The sequence below is a fragment of the Falco cherrug genome, chromosome 11 (assembly GCF_023634085.1).
Source record: "Falco cherrug isolate bFalChe1 chromosome 11, bFalChe1.pri, whole genome shotgun sequence".
Taxonomy (NCBI): Eukaryota; Metazoa; Chordata; class Aves; order Falconiformes; family Falconidae; genus Falco; species Falco cherrug.
Genome location: NC_073707.1, coordinates 24848536 through 24871075, shown reverse-complemented (window position 1 = coordinate 24871075; position 22540 = coordinate 24848536). Strand labels below are relative to the sequence as shown.

At 41.3% G+C, this 22540-nt stretch overlaps 2 protein-coding genes and 1 long non-coding RNA gene across 14 annotated transcripts in view; 2 read left to right on the top strand and 1 right to left on the bottom strand.

The window, feature by feature from the left end:
* The window catches only part of FXR1 (FMR1 autosomal homolog 1), a 36317-nt gene extending 22975 nt beyond the window's left edge, over positions 1–13342 (top strand). Inside the window, exons 9-17 of one of the 5 annotated variants that reach the window (XM_055723636.1) lie at positions 1554–1632; positions 3358–3467; positions 4403–4489; positions 5226–5433; positions 7102–7269; positions 7967–8167; positions 8926–9006; positions 11382–11473; positions 12323–13342. In XM_055723636.1, coding sequence (XP_055579611.1) covers positions 1554–1632; positions 3358–3467; positions 4403–4489; positions 5226–5433; positions 7102–7269; positions 7967–8167; positions 8926–9006; positions 11382–11473; positions 12323–12493 — 1197 coding nt within the window. In that variant the 3' untranslated portion in view covers positions 12494–13342. Of the gene's footprint in view, positions 1–1553; positions 1633–3357; positions 3468–4402; positions 4490–5225; positions 5434–7065; positions 7270–7966; positions 8168–8925; positions 9007–9229; positions 10905–11381; positions 11474–12322 lie in introns of those variants that run through there. The other 4 variants (XM_055723635.1, XR_008734453.1, XM_055723639.1 and 1 more) reach the window with 4 other exon arrangements.
* Positions 13343–14862: 1520 nt separating this feature from the next.
* On the bottom strand, positions 14863–19215 carry DNAJC19 (DnaJ heat shock protein family (Hsp40) member C19). Of its 4 annotated transcripts, XM_055723640.1 has the most exons (6): positions 19104–19215; positions 18563–18614; positions 18208–18281; positions 17788–17864; positions 16778–16848; positions 14863–15429 (listed from the first exon to the last, which is right to left on the bottom strand). In XM_055723640.1, the coding sequence occupies exons 1-6, from the start codon at positions 19104–19106 to the stop codon at positions 15359–15361; spliced, it is 348 nt and encodes a 115-aa protein (XP_055579615.1). In that variant the 5' UTR covers positions 19107–19215; the 3' UTR covers positions 14863–15358. The 4 variants fall into 4 exon arrangements, with proteins under 4 accessions (XP_055579615.1, XP_055579616.1, XP_055579617.1 ...); XM_055723641.1 differs by lacking the exon at positions 18563–18614 and having other exon boundaries at positions 19104–19173; XM_055723642.1 differs by lacking the exons at positions 18563–18614; positions 19104–19215 and adding an exon at positions 18672–19076.
* LOC114016672 (uncharacterized) overlaps positions 18542–22540 on the top strand; it is a 22164-nt gene continuing 18165 nt past the window's right edge. For 2 of the 5 annotated variants that reach the window (XR_008734456.1, XR_008734457.1), the window contains exons 1-2: positions 19336–20087; positions 21372–22540. The exon at positions 21372–22540 is cut by the window's right edge. This is a non-coding gene — a long non-coding RNA (uncharacterized LOC114016672). Of the gene's footprint in view, positions 18675–19335; positions 20188–21371 lie in introns of those variants that run through there. The other 3 variants (XR_008734458.1, XR_008734454.1, XR_008734455.1) reach the window with 3 other exon arrangements.

Genomic DNA, 22540 nt, shown 5'->3' with positions numbered 1-22540 from the left:
CAATTTAGCATGGGCTGTAGAGTTCAGGTTGCACTAGTGTAATTTTGTGTGTAGTTGCAGGAGAGGGTTTATCTGAAGGTGTTAGTTATTCAGGCATAGTTTCCTGTCAGGCATAAGACAGGAGAGAAACAGAAGTAGAAAAATCGTTGTAGAGAAAAACTGAAAGCTTCCTACTTGTAGCCAGTTCTACACAGGCTTGGTGTGCTGTGTCTGTAGGCTCCTACACCTTCCTGCAGTGCTGTTACTCCTTTGACTCCCCCGTTGCCTTGAGCACTGCCAAGTTCTGCTGCACTGTGCTCTGGATGTAGCCTCCCAGCCTTTCTGCAGCAAGTCACTGTCCTGAAGATGAGAGTTGTGTGGTGGGCAAGCCTTGTCAGCATGCGCACACCTGGAGTAGATACTTTTGATACTTTGGTAGTGTTTATTTGTTGAGGTTTAATGTGTATTGGCAAACAGTACTTTGTATTAAGACTTGCACGCAAAAACGGATCTGTTACAAGAAAGGTTCTGTGACCGATGTTGTTCTCTTGAATATTGAGTAAGAGAACAGAAACCTCACAGAGGGGAGAGTGTCTAATGCCTGTTACATTTAGGCTGTTGTGAAAAATCAGTACACCTGTCATATGGAAAAGGCTGTAAAGCCAGTTGCTGCTTGCAGTGAGCCTGTAAAGCTCTGTGGAGTGGTTGTCCTTCAGCCTTGGAAATGTCTTTATCAGGTGACATTATCTTTACTGTCAAGAGACAAACCAGTCTAAAATTTATTTTTTCCTTGGCCATTTTTCTATATGCGGTCCTCTGGGTAGTGTAATGGCAGACTACATGTTAAAAAACGACATTAAAAACTGCAAACTAAGTTTATATTGCTGACAATACCAACAGTAGCAAGTTTATGTGCAGAAAAACTGGGTGCTTCCAAAGCAGTTTAGAGGAAAGTGCAGAGGTTAAATGATGGCTTGCCGTTACCTCCTCGTTCACTGTGAAGTCAGGTGAAATGAGGTACATGATCCAAAGTCTGTTTTTAACGTAGTAGGTCTTGTAAGCTCAAGTTCCTATGAATGTTGGTAGGACTTCTGACAGACTTTTTCTTTTCAGTACAGAATCTTTGTGATAAGTTACATTGATTTTTATTATTATTATTTTTTTAATAAATGGACTCTAGATTTGAAAGCTGTGTGTTGATTTTGGAGGGAAAGAATAAAATTAGCTGTTTTTTCCTAATTAGTGTTGACCAGAAAATCCTTCAAGATACATCTGTAAGTTACTTTGTCCGGGGTTTACTTGTCATATGTTGCAGATAATGTTTTATAATGTCTTGAAATGACATGGAAGAAGTTGTTTTGGTCATTACTGATGCTTTGCTTTGCTGCTGAATTTTGTCTGTGAGCATTGTACTCCATTACTCCTTCAACATTTAGTTCAAAAGTCGATCAATTCTGTCTCTGTTCCTCTGTTTTTGAAAATGTTTCATGTTTGGAAGACTTGCAGCTGTTGTTAAAAGGTTTTATTTTTAACTTATTCACAAATAAACTTTTTTTTTTTTAATTCATTTCCAGACTGCTGATGCAGTAAAAAAGGCTAGAAGTTACTTGGAATTTGTGGAGGATTTTATTCAAGTTCCCAGAAATCTTGTTGGTATGTAATACTGCTAAAACTTGAAAACTTGGGGAAAGGGAGCCTAATCAGCCTGACACTGCAAAGAAGATTTAGATGCTAGCACAATATTTGATTTCTCCATTTAAGTAGAAAGTGATTAATCTTTTAAAGCTGTACGTATCAGGGAATTATTAAGAAATTACATGTATTATTGCTGCATAATAACTTCGTCAGTATTTTAACAGTGAAAAAAGTTTGATTACCGACTTTTTTTTTGGGGGATTCAACAAACCTAGTTGAACCAAGGAAATCTGCTAAATCTGATGTTTTACAAATTGAGGTTTTGGGGGGCTTTGGGTAGCATGTGCTAATGTGAATATACCCACATATAATAAGAATTAAGAATCCTTGTACTAGTCACAGTAATGCATTTACCTGAAAATGCTGCTTTTAAATGATTACAATACCAATTTATGTCAAAGGCAGGCATCTTGCCCAGATCACTTACAGTCATTTATGTAAGCAGATGTATATTTAGCTACAAGACACCCAAGTTAAGAAGTTTAATGATCATTAATGACTCAAATTGAAGTTACCACACTTTGCCCAGGGCACTACTTTCTGTGCCAAGAGAGGAGAGTGCCATCTACTGAATTGCCAGTTTCAGGTACTGGAGCTCCTCAGGACTGAGGACTTTCCCAAATACTGGCTTACCATTGTCCATAGAAAAACGTTTAATGGTACAGCGAGTGTGGTTTACTTTAGTAGTAGAAAGAGGATTGCTGTGCAAAATGAAATTGTAGGCATACAGAATGATAGCTGTAACGTTTTTCTAAGACAAAAAATACACAGAAAAGACCTGCTGAGCTATTTGAACTGTTGAGGAAAGGAAACCATTTTTAATGCTTTTTGTACTTTACTTTGTATCATGTTTAATATCTGCTGTAAAGAATGTTCCTTATGGAGTACTCTGTCACGTGCTTTTGGTTGTTATAGCCTTTTTTCAGAGGCTCTACCTTCCTTTAATCATAATTTTAAATTAAGTGGCACGTATCTGTAGCTGGCTTGAAGAAATGTTTCTGCATAGCTATAGTATAAGGAAGAGCTAAAATTTTTTAATAAGGCAGCAGAGGAGTCACTTTTTTGAGATCTAAACATAAAAGTTCTAGAGAACCTTTTGGTTTTGATCCCATGCATGATTTCAGTATTTTAAAGGTAATATGGGAAGCATGGGTACTACTCAAGTTTGTTGTAAAGGCAAAGTTAATTTTCAGAAAACAGTGATGTAGTTTTTAGCTTTGTTTTTTTAAGGTGCTCCCAACAAAAGTATATTATATAGGCCTGACAAAATATCAGGAAAGATTGAATGAGGCGGGGGTGCATGTGGAGTCAGGGGGGTCCAAGTAATTTTGATACATAGATTTAAAATAGACATTTGCAGAACTTTTGTGCATTTTAGTCTGATTATTTGAAACGTGTGTGTAGTGGTGATCTTCGTCAATGCTTGTTATTCTATGCATACATATATATATATGTACACAGATGGTTTAATTTGAGAAGTTTTCACCTCTTCTGACACAGTGTGGGGTTTTCTGTGGGGGTTTTTTTCTACCTCTGAAGTAGAAGAAAACTTAGAAGCAAAGCGAATGGTAAAGGAGAGTCAGGTAGTTGTTACGATTATGTTATGCATAATTTAAAATATCAAGAAACCCATTAAAATACTTTGCATGTGGGTGCAAAATTAACCATTCTTGCCCTCTGAAGGAAAAGTTATTGGAAAAAATGGAAAAGTGATTCAGGAGATTGTAGACAAGTCTGGAGTCGTCAGGGTGAGAATTGAAGGAGATAATGAAAATAAACTGCCCCGTGAAGATGTAAGTACTTTTTTCTTTCTTCTTATGATTAGGTTTTTGTTTTCAAAACCAGTCATGTGGAACCTTTTAACAAAGAACATGTTGGAAAGTATATGCAGAAAGTGAGAGTTTCTAGAGAATGGCTCAAATGAGTTAAAAGCATTACCTTACTGCATCAGAAGGGGATTGCTGTTTCATCTCTGCATCGTTACGCAGTTTATAAATGCAGCCTGCGTGGCCTCTGCACTTTTCTGTGGGCTTTTTTTTTAGCTAACCTGTAATGGTGCTGATGTCCGTGTTACAAAAACATGGCGTCTGTGATGTGGGTAGTTTTCTAGGATAGATGCTTGTGGATTATTTAATGAAGCCAGTTATGTAACTTTTCTGTGAATACAGAGAAAATTGTTTTTAAGGTTTTTGCAGACTGACATCTTGCATTAAATTTTATATTAAACAATTAGAGAAAGTGGTTTTTTGCTGCTGAAGCAAAACCTTTCTTTTTTTTTTAAATCTTCCATGTACTTTAGCAGCATAACTAAATTTGGGATTGATAGTGTTAATGGTGTCCACATATTCTAAATATACGAGAACGTAAGATCAGATCTTCTAATGGTGCTTCATCTTGTAAAGCTGGTTTAATTGACCGATGGACACTTCCTGGTAAACTATGGATGCTTTTGTACACCGACTGTGATAAACACACGCGGCAGCTGTGTTGCGTGAGGGACATGAACACTGTGTGTCAGGTTACCCCGCCTGCCAGAGCAGGCTGCTGGGGGAGCCGGGCAGCCTTCGGTGCTTGACGTACAAGCCTCTACCCTTGCCCCAGTCTGAGCTATTTCTAGCGCGCCTTTGCAGCCCAAGACTCGGATATCATCTTTGCCTGTTCAGCTCACTTCTGTAATTTAAACAGATCTTTCTTCCTGAAAATAACATTTTATGTTTTGTTTCTGTAGGGAATGGTACCGTTTGTATTTGTTGGTACTAAAGAAAGCATTGGAAATGTCCAAGTTCTTTTAGAATACCACATCGCGTATCTAAAGGTAAGTGTATTTCAGAAGAAAGAATCGGTAGAGGAAGCTTTGGTTGAAGGAGCAGAATTTTTAAGCAACAACTTTGGTGGGATTTGCAGTTGATAAACTGTTCCTCTGTATATCAGGATTTAAGGTTTGGTGCCTTGAAGCCATCCCTCGCCCATATGTATTATGCAGGCCTTTAAATACACTATCATTGTCACTTCGACTGCTGGTGTTGAAAGGATTGGACTGTGAAGAACACTGGTTTAAGTGGCATTTGGGAAGTAACACGCAATTCTTTTGTCTGTGTTAGTGTGCTGTTATTCTGTTGGGGTAGGATGGAATTTCTAATAGTAACACACTAATATAATGTAGTATTAGAACAATTATCCATTTAGATTAGTTGGCTTTGTATGGAGTTGTGGTGTTGACTTAACAGGAATAATGAATGAATTTGAATCGTGTTACTTTGTCAGTTTGCTTTTTTAAAAATTTGACTGGAGACTGTGTGGTGAAGCTTTCTTAAGAAAAGTCGTCATAGGCTTACAGTTTCTGTGTGGTGATTTGAGAGAAAGGGTTTAGATTTCTTCCAATACTTGGCGACCGCAGAAGTCATACTGGAATTCCGTTACTTGCGGTCACCTTCGAGGTGGTGTTAACTCACCTACAGGAGTGCTAGTTTCTAAGGTGACTGGATGGGCGATGGTGTTTTGTGAGGGGAAAGAACATTTCTTTATCAGAAAATTTGTTTCCTTTTTTGTAGGAGGTAGAACAGCTAAGACTGGAAAGGCTCCAGATTGATGAGCAGTTGCGTCAGATTGGTATGGGTTTCAGGCCTTCGTCTGCTAGAGTTCCTGAAAAAGAGAAGGGTTATACCACTGATGAGAGCACCCTCTCCTCAGTGCAAGGTTCCAGATCCTACAGTGGAAGAGGGAGAGGTCGCAGAGGCCCCAATTACACATCTGGTTACGGTGAGTTTTCTTGAGCATCTGTTGAGTGAGTCCTCAGGATGGTTTTGAGTCTGTAACTGTCTCTAGATTCCCTTGTATTCAGTGTAGTTGAGTGAAGGTAGGGCTGAAAATTTAGAATTGTAATTTTATTTTTTACATGGCTCAAAATACCTAATTAGAGCCACATTCTCATTGAAGTTCAGTTTTAAATTGAGCAAAAAAGTGAGTAAACTGAACTATGATTTGAAGCAGTCCTTCAACAGTAGTACCTATACCATATAAAGCTGGGAAGGAGAAAGGGCTACCGATACAGATACTCTACAGGAGACACAAGTTTAAAAAAAAAAAATCTGAAATTAGCATTACATGTTTTGATTGAGGAGGAATAACGCTTGCTTGTCTGTGATGGTGGCCATCTTATGAATGTATTTTTCAAAAGTAAACCAGATTAATTTAAAATGGAGATGGCACAAAATCTTCTTTTTTTTTTTTATTAATTTGGTCGGGAACTAACTGGGTTTGTTTAAGATGTGGTGGGGGATTCTGATGCATTTTTAAATTAACAAGGAACCGCAGTTCAGTTCCCTAGAGGTGTGCACATCCCCTCTTCATTCAGCAGCAGCTCCCCACATGGAGACAGCCTGCATTTCAATATAGACGTATTTCAAGAAACGTAGGTGCTGCAGTAAATGAGGAACGAAAAATTATATATTCAATTCAGTGACTTACTTTTCATCATGTACACGTAGCTTGCTTCTGTTACAAAATCAGACACGTTCTTCTGGATTTGAGTCTGTCACTGACTGTAGTGTCCAGGGTAGTGCCGTGTTGGTCACGTTGGTTTTGATGATAATGCTAATGTTTGTGGCTTTGCTTTTTGCTATTTCCCAGTGAATTGTTTGACTGAATTCTAATGAAGGTTGTACAGTTTCTTTTATACACATACATGCTTTACTTTGGAAATCATTCACACCCCACCCCAAAATGGCAGGAATTGTACATTAGAGCCATATGGGTCTAAATATCTTTACTCCAGAATGGTCAGCAGGGAGAGTTCCTGGATGTCTAAAATAAATAGTAGGTGTTGAATTTTCCAGTAGTAAAAAGCTGTGAGTTCAGTTAACTCTGAGATGGTGGGATATTATGGACGCTGTTTAATACAAACAGTTAAATGGTGCAGGCAGCATTATAACAGCCAGGAGAGGTTGCTTAGCAACAGCCATCAGCTATAAGGTGGCAAAGTTGTCCTTGGGAATTTCAGAGAAGTTGCCTAGAAACTGCACCAAATGCCTGCAGTGTACACACAAAGAGAGGAAATATGGTTTAATCCTTGATTTATCTGTGTACATAAATTACAGCTCTGGTAATCTTTGAGCTCTTACTTCACGTGTTATTACAAACAAACCTAGGTTGAAAATCCTAGAAAGTTAGGTCTATTCTGTATGTGCGTGGGCATATTTAATGTAAAATTATACATACATTATGCTTTTTTAAATATATATTAATAAATTGTGTGTGTGTGTGTGTGTATATATATACAAATAGCATATATAACCAGCCATGCTGGTTGGAAGACTTCTGTGAGGATCTGAAATCAGAATATCACCCTAAATTTCATACTCATTTCCAATTTTCTTTTCCTTCTTGTACAAGGTACAAACTCTGAGCTCTCTAATCCCTCTGAAACAGAATCTGAGAGAAAAGATGAACTTAGTGACTGGTCCTTGGCAGGAGAAGATGACAGAGAAAGCAGACACCAGCGTGACAATAGGCGACGTCCTGGAGGACGAGGACGTAGTGTATCTGGAGGTCGTGGGCGTGGTGGACCTCGTGGTGGCAAGTCATCCATTAGCTCTGGTACTGTGTTTCAAACTTACTTTGAATTTAGTCTTTGTTCTTGGCAACTTTCTGTATAACCAACTATTTAAAAATACTCATTTTTTACATTACTGAAGTCCCCACATACTATGGAGTTGTGTGATGGTTTCTTGTCGTGCGCTATGTTGTTAGATTTTTATTCATCTTCTGCCCACAGTGATCTCCCTTTCCTTCCTCTACTGCACACACATAATGATGATACTATCAGAGTTTATCAACCCTTGGCATGTTACTTATGGCTGCTTTCTAAGCTAAGCTTATGTTTAGGTACAGAATGAGAGAAGAATTCACAGAATGGAAGTCATGTTACATTTTGTCAGAACTTGCAGGTGCTAATTCATAACGCTTCAGTAGCTATAAAAGTACCATGTTGCTATGAAGTGAAAGGTGTGTTTTACACATTTGGCAGTTTTGAGTAAAAGTTCTTTAAATGTCACCTTGGAAATCTTTGTGATGAAATAATACAAGCGCCTGTTGTGGTGCCTCGGAATACTTGCTGTTGCATTAGGGTCAGAGAGGAACCAGTCTGAAACCATAAATACTGTAGTATTGTGTGTTGCACCTTTTTGTAAGGTTGCGTTGTGTTTTGAAACATTGAAAGACAGATACAAGTCAGCCTGAAGATTAAATTACATGTTACTACGGTATCTTAAATGGAAACCTTTTGTTTGTTTAGTGCTTAAAGACCCGGACAGCAACCCTTACAGCTTGCTTGATAACACAGAGTCAGACCAGACTGTGGATACCGATGCTAGTGAATCTCACCACAGTAGTAACCGCCGCAGGAGGTCACGCCGGCGAAGGACCGATGAAGATGCTGTTCTTATGGATGGAATGACAGAGTCTGATACAGCTTCTGTTAATGAGAATGGTTTAGGTATGTAAACAGTTGGATGATAGTCCCAGAATGAGCTAAGAAACAATGTGTTGTCCTTGTAAGTGTAGTGAAACACTTGTTCATTTCTGTTAGTGGCGAATCGTTCTGTTAAAAGTTGTTGTCTGATTAAAGAAAGACTGCCTCCATGGCTCGGCCATGAAGTCTTCTGTTTACTGAGCTCCACTAGTATTTTCATATGCCTCTTTTGTAAAAAACTGTTTGACGGAGACACCAAAGACTTAACTTGTTTCCCATTAGTACTGCTGTTTTCATAGAAATAGTACTGTTGGATCAGTGTTCTGTTTTGTCCTTGGTAACTTCGGTCTCAGTGTAGGAAAGCTACTTAAGTAGCTGCTAATTTGTCTCTACCCAGCTTCTGCTTAAGTACTTTCCCTCAGTAAATTTTGTTGATACTCACTGGGACGAGAATGTAATCTGTTGCTTACTAATGTAGAAGGAAAGCCCTTTTGTGGGTTATGTGGCTAAAATTTGACGTATGGTTACTCATTTAATAAATGAACTCTGAGGTCATTAAGCATATTATGCCTAAATGTTTTAATGAGCCAAGAGCAAAAAGTAAAGTCTAGCTTTTGCATTATTGTGTATGCTTTCAGTATAAAGCTATGTTTTTCTTTCAGCCTGTCTTACTTAGCCTGTCTCTTTAACAGAAGCAATTTTAAATGCCCCATGCTGAAACTGCTGAAGAAGTTACTTATTTTATCATCAGAAATAGTTCATGGTAAACTTTGCAATTGCAGATGATAGTGACAAAAAACCCCAGCGACGCAATCGTAGCCGCAGGCGTCGCTTCAGGGGTCAGGCAGAAGATAGACAGCCAGGTAATTCGAGTGGAGCTGTGGGTAATCTCAGGTCAAAAGCATGAGAGAATGTTGTGTCTGCTGTTTTACATATAGCTGCATAATATAAAAAGGTTACTCAATAACTAATAAGACTACTAGATAAAGATGAGAGACATTTCTTCTCCTAGGAGAACTTATAAAAGTTCTTAATCTGCCTAATGAAACTAATTCGTAATGTCTAACTTTTGCTTGGACATACAAGTTACGCTTCTGATCCAGTTCTCGTTGAAGTCAATAGCCAAGCTGCTGTTGAGTTCAGTGGTCCAGGATCAAGACAAACACGAGGGTTCATGATCCGCGCTGCCCTGCACCCGTGCACTTGCACTGAATGTGACACAACCTTTTCAGCACTGGCTGAGAAGCCCAGAGTTGGAATGGCAGGATGTGGGTGTCCCGGCAGCGCCCTGTGAGGGAGCTCACGCGGCACCTGCCAGCCCCATGCCTGTGTCAGACTGCTGCTGTCAGTCCTCAGCTTTTGTGAATATTTGTAAGTCATCTACAAATTGAGGGTGGGAAGGAGGAGGAATTGAAATGAAATTGCATGTTTCCAATTTTTTGTTGTTGTGGCTTGTTGCATTTCTTTTGTGTGTACTAACACTTGAAATGTTAAAGGTGAACTATCTAATTTTCAATCTAATGCCCTATTTAGAAAATGCTTGTATGTACATGGCATAAGGTAGTAACAGAAGGTCTTCTAGATTGACAGGTTCAAAATTTCACTCGTACTTGTCTCCCTTATTTGTGGTGCTCATACAACATTGGATTAAGAAGAAAAAAGCTGTTGCATTACGCTAAAATTTGGGGGAAGAAAAAACCACTCACCCTCCTAAAAAAAGTAAAAATGCTTATCACCATTTAATTCAGAAACTAATTTCAGCCAGCAGCACCAAGAGATGTTAGGTAGGCTATTTCTCTTTCATTCTCAGAATACTTAAATTTACAACAAAACTGCCCAAACCCAATTTCTTATTTTTTGTCCTTTTGATGTCTTCTGTGCAAGCTGCCATTTTCAGTTTGCATAATAAATATGTTTAACTACAACAGTAAGAGCATTGGTAGTTACACTTTGTGAAAAATGCTCTAAGAATTTAATCTCTACATAAATACTTAACATGAATAATGAACAAAACTATGACAGAAGGAACTCCCCGCCTCCCCCCCATGCTAACAGCATACTTCAGTCATTTAGTTGTATTTTATTTACATTGCTGTATGTTTTGGGTTCCTACTACATCTATGACTATTACGAATTGGTGTCTTACACTGAGTGCGTAAAACATACTTCATCTTTTTGTGAGGAGTTGGATACAGAACCTCCTTTTTAAAGAATTAATTCTCCTTGTGCAGAAACTCACTTGACTGTTGTGCAAGGACCCAGCTACTGTAACAGAAAATTCATACTTCGTGCTTCCTATTGCAGATGTAGCTTTCATGCACAGTCATTCCTAAATCCAAAAAAATAGTTCACCTGAATGCATGATACACTAAATGCAATTGACTGTACTGTTCAGTAGATAATGCTTCCAAACTCTAATGTGCTTTAGCTCATCAAAGATACAAGTGTCTATTTAAATTTGTAGTATTACGTATTCTAAAGATAGAATTGACTCTCAGTTGGTGTGGTTGCAAGAGAGTGGGATAAGACAGAACCAGGCTCCAAGGACAGATGCTGAGGTGGTCAGAAGAAGAGAGGTCAGAACCCCCCTGGCCAGCATCCAGTAAGTGTAGCTGTAGCAGTGAAACATGGCTGTCCCGCCGGGGAGCCCGGGCTCGCTCACACGGAGCCACTTCCAGTGTCTCTGCAGACACCACAATTAATCCACCCACCGCAAGGCAGAGTTAACCGTGCGGATTGCTTTTTGAATACCAGGAGGAGGGTGAGTTCTCTTGCCAGTTGCTTCATGAAGTAACAAAGACTTGAATGCTGCTTTATTGTAACACCATACTCTGAACCTCCCCCCCAATTCTTCTCATATTTTAACTTACCTTCATTTTATTAGTGTGAAATTCTTTACTAAAGATAAGTAAAACCCCAATGACGGTCTCTAGTTCAAAGAGCCTGCAGCCTGATCTCTTCAAACCTAGTACAGAAAGCCCTTATTTTCCAATACAATTTACAATTGGACCCAAATTGCTATTAATTGTAAGATTCCACTTTCAGATCATGATGTTGGTAAAAATTCTGTTTAACAGAACAAATTGATCCTTGCTATGTAGTTGATACCTGCAAGTGTGAAGGCCTTTTGTGAGATGTCTCCCAGTTATGCTGTAACTTGCACAAAAAAGACGTAGGAAGCTTAATGCTGAACTAGACTTCTGATGTGAGCATCACTGTAATTTTTTTCCTTGAACAGTAACAGTAGCTGATTATATATCACGAGCTGAATCTCAGAGTAGACAGAGAAACCCTCCAAAGGAGACACTAGCCAAAACCAAGAAAGAAACGGTAAGAAGACTTTATGTATTTTTTTCCCCTCTTCCCTTGCAGCAAAACAGTAAAGGAATGCTTCACTTAATCACCCTTGTTTGACTAGAAATGCATTTGAGTTCAAAGAATAAATGGCTGAAAGCAAAAATGGTGCAGAGTGAACAGAACTGACTCGTAGGCTGTGACTGCAGACTGCAGTGACCAGTGTAATGCTCCAGTTAAGTCTTTACACAGTTTAAAATACTGCACTCAGTAATGGAGCATTACATAATAAAATGTGAAGATTATCCATGGATGAGTCTTGAGAACTGATGTTTTAAATAGAGGTTACTAGGGTAGCGCATTTAGTGACTGGTATGAACTATTTTAGAAAGAATTTATGTAGATTTGAGATCTGTTCTCCTTAAACGATGAGAGTGGCATTACATGTCATAGAAAATAATATTCAGAACTGCATAAAGCGTAATTCCTTTACTTCTAAAGTAACACTGAACCTACTGCCACAAGTTATGTATGAGTTTAGCAAAATAGCAAAGATCCATTTAATCTTACTGTAGACTTTGAAAGGGTGTAAAATGCAACTCTTCTTCATTGGCTTAGACAAATTGAAATTGTGAAATAGAACATTGCGGGTACGCTGGGTGTCTCAGGGTTACCTTGGCATGACTTCCTCGGAAGCGTCTGACACAGAAGTATCCTGTAAATGACAGGGTAAGTAACAGGATGCTATAAATGACAGGGTACTGGCACAGACAGGCAAGAGGTATCCCCTACTGCAGAGTCGCTGTGTTTAGCCAGGGGGATATTTAGATGACACTGTATATTTCTACAGAATTTTTAATACTATCCTGTTTCTGGTTTTGCAAGGCAAAAGATGCGATTGATGAAAACAGCCCTTCTGAAAAGGCGGTGAATGGTCCTGTGACAACTTCTGGGGATGAGCCTTCTAAACTACAGCACAGTCCTGATGAAAAGAAAGTTACCGTTCAAGAGGATGGAAATAATCAGGAAGAAGCAGTGCTGAATGGTGTTTCATAAACTGAAGTTCCTAGTTTACAGTTCTTTTACATTACATTTAAAATAGTGCTTGTATAAGCTTGCCAAAGATAGAATATGGATCGCCAGTCTTGACACCGCACTTTCAGTTCCTCCATTTTGGAATACAGAAAGGGGAGGGATCCTGAAGAAATCATATGTTAAACATACTTTGACACCTACTGTGTTATAAATATATCATCAGATGTGCCTTGAGATAGTATATGTAACATTTAAATAAACAAAATTGCTGGCTATAGGAAATGTTATTTTGTTTTCAAAATATGGCAAAGATGTGAGGGGGATCCCTAACATAATACTCTTTATGAAAGCATTAGCTGCTTTTGTTACATTTTTAATAATATGCAACCACTTCTTCACCTGAGGAATACTAGAAAGAAATGCAGTCTAAAATATTTTGCACTGAAATGTAATTTCTCCATTAGTTTAGTCTGGAAACTGGTCTGTTTTAATACATGTTTTTTAAATGCTGTATGTAGAGGAAAAAATCTGCAGACCACTGGAATACATTTGTAAAATTCTCATAATCTGCAGGGATTCTGGGTGACATTGGCAGTGACTGTTCTACATTGAGGCTTTGTTTGGTTTATTTATTAAACTGTACAGTATTTAAAAATCAAACATAGCTTTAGTTAACACTAAGCTGAATTAGTCATGTCCATTAAGACATAACCTGAACTACTGAAAAGATCAATTTCCAGAAAGTTTATTCTGTATAAACTACATATGTTAGTCCTTAGTAGAGTATTTTTATTTTTGTTTTGGTTGTTTGATGTGCAATATGTTTTTTTTGTATGCTGGTAGTAAAAGAAAATAAACTTTGATCTTCCATCTGTTGACTGTTTCTATCAGAAAGTTAAATTACTATTGACTTGAAGGTGTTCAAGCTGTAAACACTAACAATTAAAACTTACACAGGAGGCAGCTTGAACCTTTAACTCTTTCAGAAGAGTTTTCTAGCATGCTAGTCTTCTATTTTTTATGGTCACAACATAAAACATCAGTTAACAAGTCTAAATTCAGACTGCTTATCTTGGAGAGTCACGTATAGGAAGTAATGCAATGCAGTTTGCGGGAGAAGTGTGACACACTAACCCACCTTTTCAGGCACATGAGCAAGAGCAACGGAGCAGAAATCCCAGGTGTGGAAAAACATCGAGGTAGCACGGAGCTGTTGCAGGAAGTCTGAACAACCGGTAGTGCTGAAGTTGTGCCGACTTGAAAGAAAAAAACTCGTCTTACCTGATTTTGTCAGAAGGTATTAAGACCGGAGCAAGTGTTCTGACCCACCCCTGGCTCCAGCTGCTAGGCCACCTACAGCTATGGAAGAACTGGACCAGCTCTGTTGGGTGAGTATTTTGTTGGTGGAGATGGGCTGGTTTTAATTTGACTTAAGGGTGATACTCAACAACAGCGTTCCCTCCCAGAGCACAAACGCAGTTAAGTTGTTGTAACTCCTAAGTGTGCACAAGCAGGTCAACCGATAAGGCAGCCACCGATAAGAGTGGAAAAAGTTGAAAAAACAGGGTAGTTAAAAAAAAGCAGCTATGTTTAAAAATTCAGTGTTATTTCGACAGGGGAAAACTGAAGTACAGTAGCATTCAGCATATGGCTCAACGTGCAGGCTCTGGAACTGCTGTGCAGCAATATTCCAGCTGGATGTTTTACCCCACTTTAAATTTCGTAGTAAAACAAAGGTACCTCTCTTTGTAGGTTCTAAGCATTTTCCACTTCATACTCATGTTGCTGACCTGATCCTCTCTTCTGAAGGCAAAACTCTTCCTTGCTGTTCTGGTAATCCATACTGTGTGGCCTGTAACTAGTCTGCAGCAGCCAGGGTTCACGCAGAGGTGTACGACAGCTTACGGCACTACTCCGAAGCAGAGGCTGGTTAGTTCAGAAAGCTCTGAAATCCACTGTATTTATGAACAGGTGGGCATTAACTCCTACACACGCTGCGTTGCATTCAGCAGTCTTGCCGTAGTGACAGAAAGACTGGCAAGATCCTCGGAGCAGGACAGAACTCGGCCTGACGCAGGCACTGGCACAGGCGGCTGTGCTGGGGTGCGTTAGGCTTCATGCAGCACAGCAAGTCCAGCTCTGGTGTCTTCAGTGGTCTACATAAAGAGTTCCTCTTTCCCAACTGCTATAAACACAAACTTTATTATGTGAATTCTAACTGTAGTGTAAGATAATGGATAAAACTGCAGTACTTACACATTTGGAATTTATTAAGTGCTATAAAATCCATTAGGAACTGAAAGTTGCTAAAAAATTCAGGACATTCCAGACCCGTCAGTAATACTTGGAGTTCAACCAACCTTGTTTTTCACAAGGCAAAGACAACTGAGTATGTTGCTTCCTGTACTTTTTATTTTTTCTGAGACAACCACACATGGGTCCCAATTCTTCCCATTCGATAAATCCTCTGGATTTTTTCCACCCCCTCCCCAAACTGGTTCATCATGCTATCTTTGGCATATGAAAGAACAGCAGCATGAACTTCAAACATAGCTAGTTTAACAAAAATCAGGTAACAGCATCTAAGCATACCTGTACCTGGTAACATGCACTGGCCAAACCAAGTTACTATTTTTTTTTTTATTTTACACAAATGGCAGATTTTTGCCACTTAATATCAGCTAGGGGAAAAAAAAAAAAAAAACTTTTAAGCCTTGCTGCCTCACACGTTTCCCAAACAGTGATGAAGTGAGTGGGGAGGGAATTTTACTTCCCTGGATTCTCATTTCCAGCTTCATTTATATTAAGTCATTATGAGAACTTTTCTTAAGCCATTTATCAAAAATAAGCATTTGCATGGACAAACCCTCTGATTTTCTCTCACATTCATTTTTTAGCTTGGTCTTCCAGTAAATCTTTAGCTTCATTGATTTTGGCTGCTACATATGGAGAGCCACCTAAAAGAAAGATAACCTTCATGTCACATCAGATGAAAAAAATAGTTTCTATGTTGTTACTAATGCCAGAGTACACAGGGGAAAAAAGTGAGCATGATCTGGAAGTTGCTCAAGTTAAAGGAACAAGCTGTTATGACTGAAGCCATTTTAAGTTTACACATAGAGCCACCGGAGTAGCTAAGCATGCAGACAGCCCGTTCCTGCTAGATGGCTTTAGGTTTGTTGGAATGAGGTTTTTTCTCCGGTTTTACCAGTCATAAATGAATCTGTTGCTAATGACAACATAAAATCTGTTGTGAATACAGAAGCATTGAACTAACAAGTGTGCAGATAAACCTTGCCCCCCTAATTCAAGGCCAGCACGGAACTGCTGCTGTACCAATGGACTGGCTCAGTCTTTAAACGTGACACAGAAATGACTTACGAAGATTCTGAAACAGTCCACTGTGCAAATGCACTGAAATTGTAACTGACCACGAGGTGCAAGTATTTGTGGCGTGTCTGTGGCACATATACCATGTACTAGTACTAGATTTACTTTTTACTTACTTGAAGTTTAATTTAACTTACTTAGGTCACACAGAATGTGAAATGTTCCTAAGCAGTCTTTGGATAGCATTTTAAGGTTCTGCATATATTTAATAAAGTTAATTTTGAAGTTCACTTCCACTAGGTACTGTCTATGAAAGGCAGATCCAAAGGACAATTTTGGTGCATAAAAGCAATAAAGTTCAAGAGTCACTTTAAAGGAAGCCATTTTACCTGTTAAGTGAGGATGAAAAAGTTAAACACCAAGAACTAACACATGATTCTGACTTACTGAAGTGAACAATTTAGAACAGGTATAGATGCCTCAAGTTATTAACTTTAAGGACAACTGGATTCCGAGCCTTCAGAGTAGCACAAACAAGTATTTCATCTTGTAGGGCCTTCAGCAGACGCAGAAGGCTCTACACTTGCCATTTACAGTGAATTCCCAATGCACTTGAGTTCAAATGAACTCAAAATGCACATTGTATACCATGCGCACAAACATACTCTGGGCTTTCATTTAACAGTAAGGTGGTTTTAAGTCTCATTTTAACAAATCGTATTTCGATCTGATGCACACAGATCAAGCGACAAGCTGACCTGCTGAATCTGTCTGCCTGCTTTAGCGCTTTCAAACACAAAAACATGCTCCGAAACCATAAGGATTAAGGCACCCTAAAATTTGTTCTCACTCAAGTTTTCTGGGGGTTTTTTTAGTAGCTAAGGTAGCTATCTACCAGTCACTTCTTCCCTACACAGTTCTATTAATCTGTATTTTAAATGTATTAATTCATCAATATCACTTAAATCTACTTACCTTTATCTGGATGATTCAGAAGCATGATCCGTCTATGAGCTTCTCTAATTTTACTCCTGTTCGCTGTAGGGCTTTGAAAGAGACAGAAAAAACTGACTTAAGGGGACCTCATAAACCCCCCCAGATCTTTAGTAGATGTCTTAGAACAAGCAAGCCGTGTCTTATCCATAAACTTTGGCTTACATATATGTTTTTCTTTTCCTGTTATTGATCTGTAGCATGAAAGTCCTGGAGAGTTTCTAAAGTTTTTCCAAAACAGTGTATGCTGAAGACAACACGCTACAGCAGTCTACTATGGTGGGGGTCATTCACACAGTTGAAAAGAAACAGAGCTATGTTGTAACATTTCTATTGGGACAACTTCCGAAAGGCTGGAGAAAAAAAAAATCTGGTTCTGATTTATTAAATTTTAAAAAAAGCAAACAACAAACTGTTTGCATACAAACTTCAGTTGGAAGTTGCCTTCAAACAGAAATGGTTCATACTCTTACTAGATGAATGTGTTCATTTGGTCTTAAGACTCTCTAAGTTTTGGCAAGGATAGCTGCCATAATCATACCTAAGATATTCTAGTAAGTGATGAATTTACTCCACTTGCAAGAAGTGGGTTTGCAAGCACCTTCACACGACATGTATCTGAAATTCACCAGCAGCAATGGGAACCACAAGCAAACAGCACAACAGTGTTACCCATACCGGGTAAACCCCAAGGCTTCCTGAAAGTGGTATACTTACCCGGACCCGCACGCGGCTTCTGAACGTGCTAGGGATTTGCAGACTCAGGGAAGTCTAGCTAGAGTTGGCTGTAAGCAAGCTAGCATGCAACAATCCCAAATAAATACAGAAAATCCTGAAAGGCTGCTTCGTATTTCCTGATTTGGCAGTGACACTCCCAGGGGAAGCTGGGCATAGGACAGCACCGCACATTATGTGCTTTTCAAACCAGGCCAGCAACTAGGTAACACTACAGCCTCCTTTTTACCTTTCCTTTCTAGTAAGTTTCCTTTTACCTCACTCCTAGTATTAAAGCTGCTTCTCGTTTAGTCATTTTGGGTTCAAATCCACCTCTGTAATATCCACTGAAGGCCTGAAAGAGAAAACGTGTTAGTTTAAAAACCACCAGTTTCTAAGTTTATTACTTAAAACAACTCATTATTGCTTTAGTAGCTGCTGAGGTTTAGTCTGTAAGAATACTGTGAAGCTTCTTTTCTGCTTGTAATAAGAAAATCAGTTGGAATGTCATTTAAATGAGTACTTGAGCTTGCTAAAACAAGTTCTCTATTAGTCAACCACCAGCAGAATTGCAGAGATGCATTGCTATTACTAACAAAATTATGTTTAGTACTAGAAGAAAACACAGAGAAGTCTGGACTTATTTTGCTAAGTAAACTTTTCAATAAAAAGATGCTACTGATACAACAAAAACTTACAGGTTTTGGTAGATTCTGAAGTGCTTGTTTTACTTGTGGCTCCATTTGTTTCATAGCTTTTAGCGCATAGCGACCTTAAAGAAATCAGTGTTGAACAAGACTAAGTATGAAGTTTCCTGAAGATTTAGGAACTCAGTGAAACTGGTAACTTGTGGATTAGAACACAAAACAAACTTTTGGGGGACAGAAAAAAAGTAAGCACTTTGATCTTTTGATTACAGCTGTGTTTCTCAATACAGGGTCTCCCAAGAGAGTGTCCTGCATCACCTATTAAACCACCTTAATATTTGTCAGTACTGAAGCAGGCAACGGTAGCTACAACGGGGTGTTCAGTGTCCTCCCATCATCCACAAACCTGCAAATCCAGCTGCCGCTATGGTCAGGCCAACCGCCACCATGGTACTGGCCTAAGCAGGGAAGACACAAAGCGTTTGTTTACCAAAGGAAAAGAAAACAAAGCCTACCCGGTAAGCTCCACAGCAAGTCGCATTAGTACATGCGTGGGGAACAACACGACTAGGGGAAGCGGCCCTAGCAGATTCACTTCGGCTACGCTGCCGAACCGGCCGCAGAGGCACAAGGACGCGGCCCAGCTGCTGCCGGCAGCGGGGCGGGGGTCGGCTGTGCCCCGCAGCCCCGCGGCTGGGGGGCCGAGGGAACGCAGCCCAGCAGCACCGTCCTGTTCGGCGGCCCCGCTTTAATGCCAGTGACCCCGGGGCCGCAACCATGGGCCCCGCCGCGGCCTGGGCGGGGCAGCGCCCTCCCCGCGCGGCCCCGGGCCCCTCGGCACCGCGGCCGTGCCGGGCCAAGGACGCAGCGGGCTCCTCGGCGCCGGGAAGGGCTTGGGAGCCGCCGGCACAGGCACAGGCGGCCCCCGGGTCCCCGCCCGCACTCACCATGGCCGCCCCAGCCCCGCACACTGCCGACCGCCGAGCCGCGCTGGCAGAGGGCCCCGGCTCGCCGTACGGCACCCGGACCGGCCGCAAAGCCACCGCCGGCTGTCGTAAAGCGGCGCGGGAAGGGGAGGGAGCTGCGGACACCGCCCCGGGGCGGGGGCGGGCGGGGCAGAGCCCGGCGGGGAGGGGGGGAGGGGGCGCGGAGCGGGCGCGGAGCGGGCCAGAGGTGCTGCCGGCGGGGGTGGCAGCCCGGCGGGGGCGGCTCAGGGGCCGCGGGGTGGCGGGCAGCCAGGCCCTTTCCCTGAGGAAGGAAAGCGGCCCCCCGGCCCGGGGGCGGCGGGGACCTCCCTGACCACCCCGTCCTCCTGCGAGCTGCGGCCGCCGCCTGCCCGCCCCCGGCGCTGCCCCCGGCCCCCGCGGCGCTGCGGCCGGCCCGCATGCGGCCCCCCGCGGGCATCGGGCGCTGGTCCCAGCTGGCCACGCGCAGTTAACGCGCTGCTGAAGGTTACTACGAGTTGAGGGAGAATTACAGGCTGGCACGTGTACCGGGGGGTATTAACAACGCGGTGTCTTGGGCTAGCGCAGCGTGGTGTGCAGCACCGCCCGGGTGCCCGTCTGCGGGTCTGGTCCGAAGCCAGGGGTTTGGAATCCGAGCGCGGCGGGTGAGCAGGCTGCGGCCCGGGGTGCTGCGCGCTGGGCACCCCTCAGAGCACCCCGTGCCGCTGCCTGGCTGTAGCTTGCAGGAGTGAAAAGCCCCTCTGTGCTTGTAGAACGTGTCAGTGCCCTCATGGGCTCCCAGAGGACCTAGTGATTGAAGGCAATAGATTTTTTTAATCATACACAGCAAGATTTCACTGTACTTTGATGCCGGGTGTGAAGCGTGTAAGTGTGGCAGGTAGCAATATCCGTGTTCATGACAAGCACAAGAGGATCCGTCTGACTTGCAGTGGGCATTAACTGATTCCTAGCTCAGTTAAAAAACAGGTAAGATTGTTGGAAAGTGGTGGAGGGGCAAAGTTTGTAATTGCTAGTAAATCAGTCACAAAATTCCCTCAAGCTGAACGAAGGAATACAGAATCTAGATGTATGTTCTTTCTCGATAATTCCTAAAGTCAAGTATGATACTTACAATCTTTTACCTGTGTTGTCCTGAGTTATGCTTCTTATCTGAGGAAAAAACAGATGATACTTGACATATTTTACCAGGGCTACTATATTATTTCTGAGCTTATGTTGATTGTTATTACTCTTGAGTCTTCATTTTTGAAATTTGCATTCTACCTGGATTGGTGCTGAAACTTGCATGCCTGTGCTGTGAAACTCTATTAAGTATTAGGAAAACAAGCTTGTGGTAGTTGTAGCAAAGAGATTGGAAAGACTAAAGCCTTTATTTGCACTGACAATGATTTGTAGTGAGCAGCAGTTCTTCAAAATGAAGGTCCTGATTCTTAGGTCTCCCCCACATGGAGATCATCACAGGATCAAGGCCGGAATCAGCTATCAGGTGGGCTCTGGTCCCTTTATGTAATGTAGGTTCAGATTTGCAGCAGAATCTGCTCCTCTCCTACCTGAAGATTTCAATTGAAATGTCAACGCTGTCAGCCTACAAGGCTAATATAGGCAGAGCAGACAGCAGAAGGTGGGGGAAGAGCAAGAAGAAGAAAGCTACAAGCCTAGGACTAAGTCCTAATGGCATTCTTCAGCCATGAGTTTATAAGGAGCTTTCTCTAGATACTGGCTGTCTTTCTGAGGAGAGAGCAGAGGGGTTTGCACTTTTGTTGGTGATATTAAGGTTGGAAGTTGAAGCTAATGCACAGGTTGATGATGGAAGCTGTAACAGGCAGTGTCGGATTTGCATTTTGCTTTTGGTTTGCATGTTACACTGCCTTTAAAAGAACCACTGGATTAGGTGGAACCATCAAGAGGAAGGGGGAGATTGCTCCTTTTCTTTAAAAGCAGCTGTCTGACTTTGGGAGAGAAAACTCAAGACTGTAGGCAGAGGAAGAAAGAAATGGAAAAAAAAAAACCCACAGCAGAAAACTGGGAGGCTTTTGCTCGAGTGGGAATATTAGTTGAAAAGATTAGAGGGCATATGGTCAGACCTCTTGGTGATAAGAAGGAAAACTTCCTAGGGACTATGCAGAGATTGTTTCAACCCAAACAGTCATCAAATAAACTGAAACCAAGCATGGAAAACACTACCCTCTAAATATGTAGTGGACAAGAAATAATTTGTGTATAACCCTTTTTACTGTTCTGTTTTGGTAGGATTATTTAATGAAAAGAGCTGCTGAGAGACTGGCATATGTGGAATGGAGGATATGATGTGTCTGCAGTGTAGTAAGTTTCTTGGGTGCGGGTTTCTTGCCTTTTTTCTTGAAACATGCAAGTTTATCTGGCTTTCACTTAGGAAGAAATCTACTCTCTGGTGGACTGCTAGCCAGTGAATGGTACTGCACAAAGCACATCCTGCTCTCCCCACTTCAGCAGTGACATTGTACCAGCGAATGGAGAGAGAGCAGGATGAGATCAGCACATCAACTGTTGGGTTTTTTTCTGGGAGAAGCTGGAAGAGTACTCTAGGTCTTCTGGAACACCTCGTTTGGGAAGAAGGGGAAGGGATTAGGGACACGTCTGAATCTCTTCTTACAGTAGGGATACTGGGGAGGTGGGGCCTTACCAGACCATTCTTTGCAAGCAGAATTGAGTATTTAAGACAAGCCAATGGTAAGTGTGGTCACCAACAGCAGCAGAAATAGCACAAAATCAGAAAACTTCCTCGTCTGGTCTCTCACGTCTTCAGCCAGCACACCATTTCTCAGGGTACTGACATTGGGACAGTTGTCTTCTGCTCTGTTGTTCAGGAGTGTTTCTTATTTGTATAAAACCTCGATTATTTACCAGGAATGCAGTACAGACCCATGTTCCAGATGAAAGCTTTAGCCACTGGCTTGTGGGAGAGACAAAGTCTGTTTCTTGGTTGCAGTAAATATTTCTGAAGTCTTGTCTGAAATGTCAGAGGATGCATTTCCTTCATCACTGCCTAATTCCATAAGCCTCACTCTGGGACGTCTCACTGTGTCCTTTGCACCGGCTGATTCATATTCATCTCTGTCTGTCATATGTAAAACAGGATCTGAATTTGTCCCTCCACAATGGAAAAGGTATGACTGCTCAGCATAGCATAATGTAATACTTCGACAGAATATATAGTGCAAGTCTTGGGTGGGGTTGTTTTTTCTTTGAATTTGTGCTTAAGGTACTGCACATGAGGAACAGTTAAAGTGAAGAAACAGGTTTTCATTTTGGTCTTGAACTCAAAGGAGGTAAGGAAATCTGTATCCTTTTGAGAAGAGAGTCTCAGCTTTATTGCTAAGTTTTGGCTCAAGTATCCCTTTTGTTTATAACTTCATTGTCCCCAAGAAGCTGGGCACAGT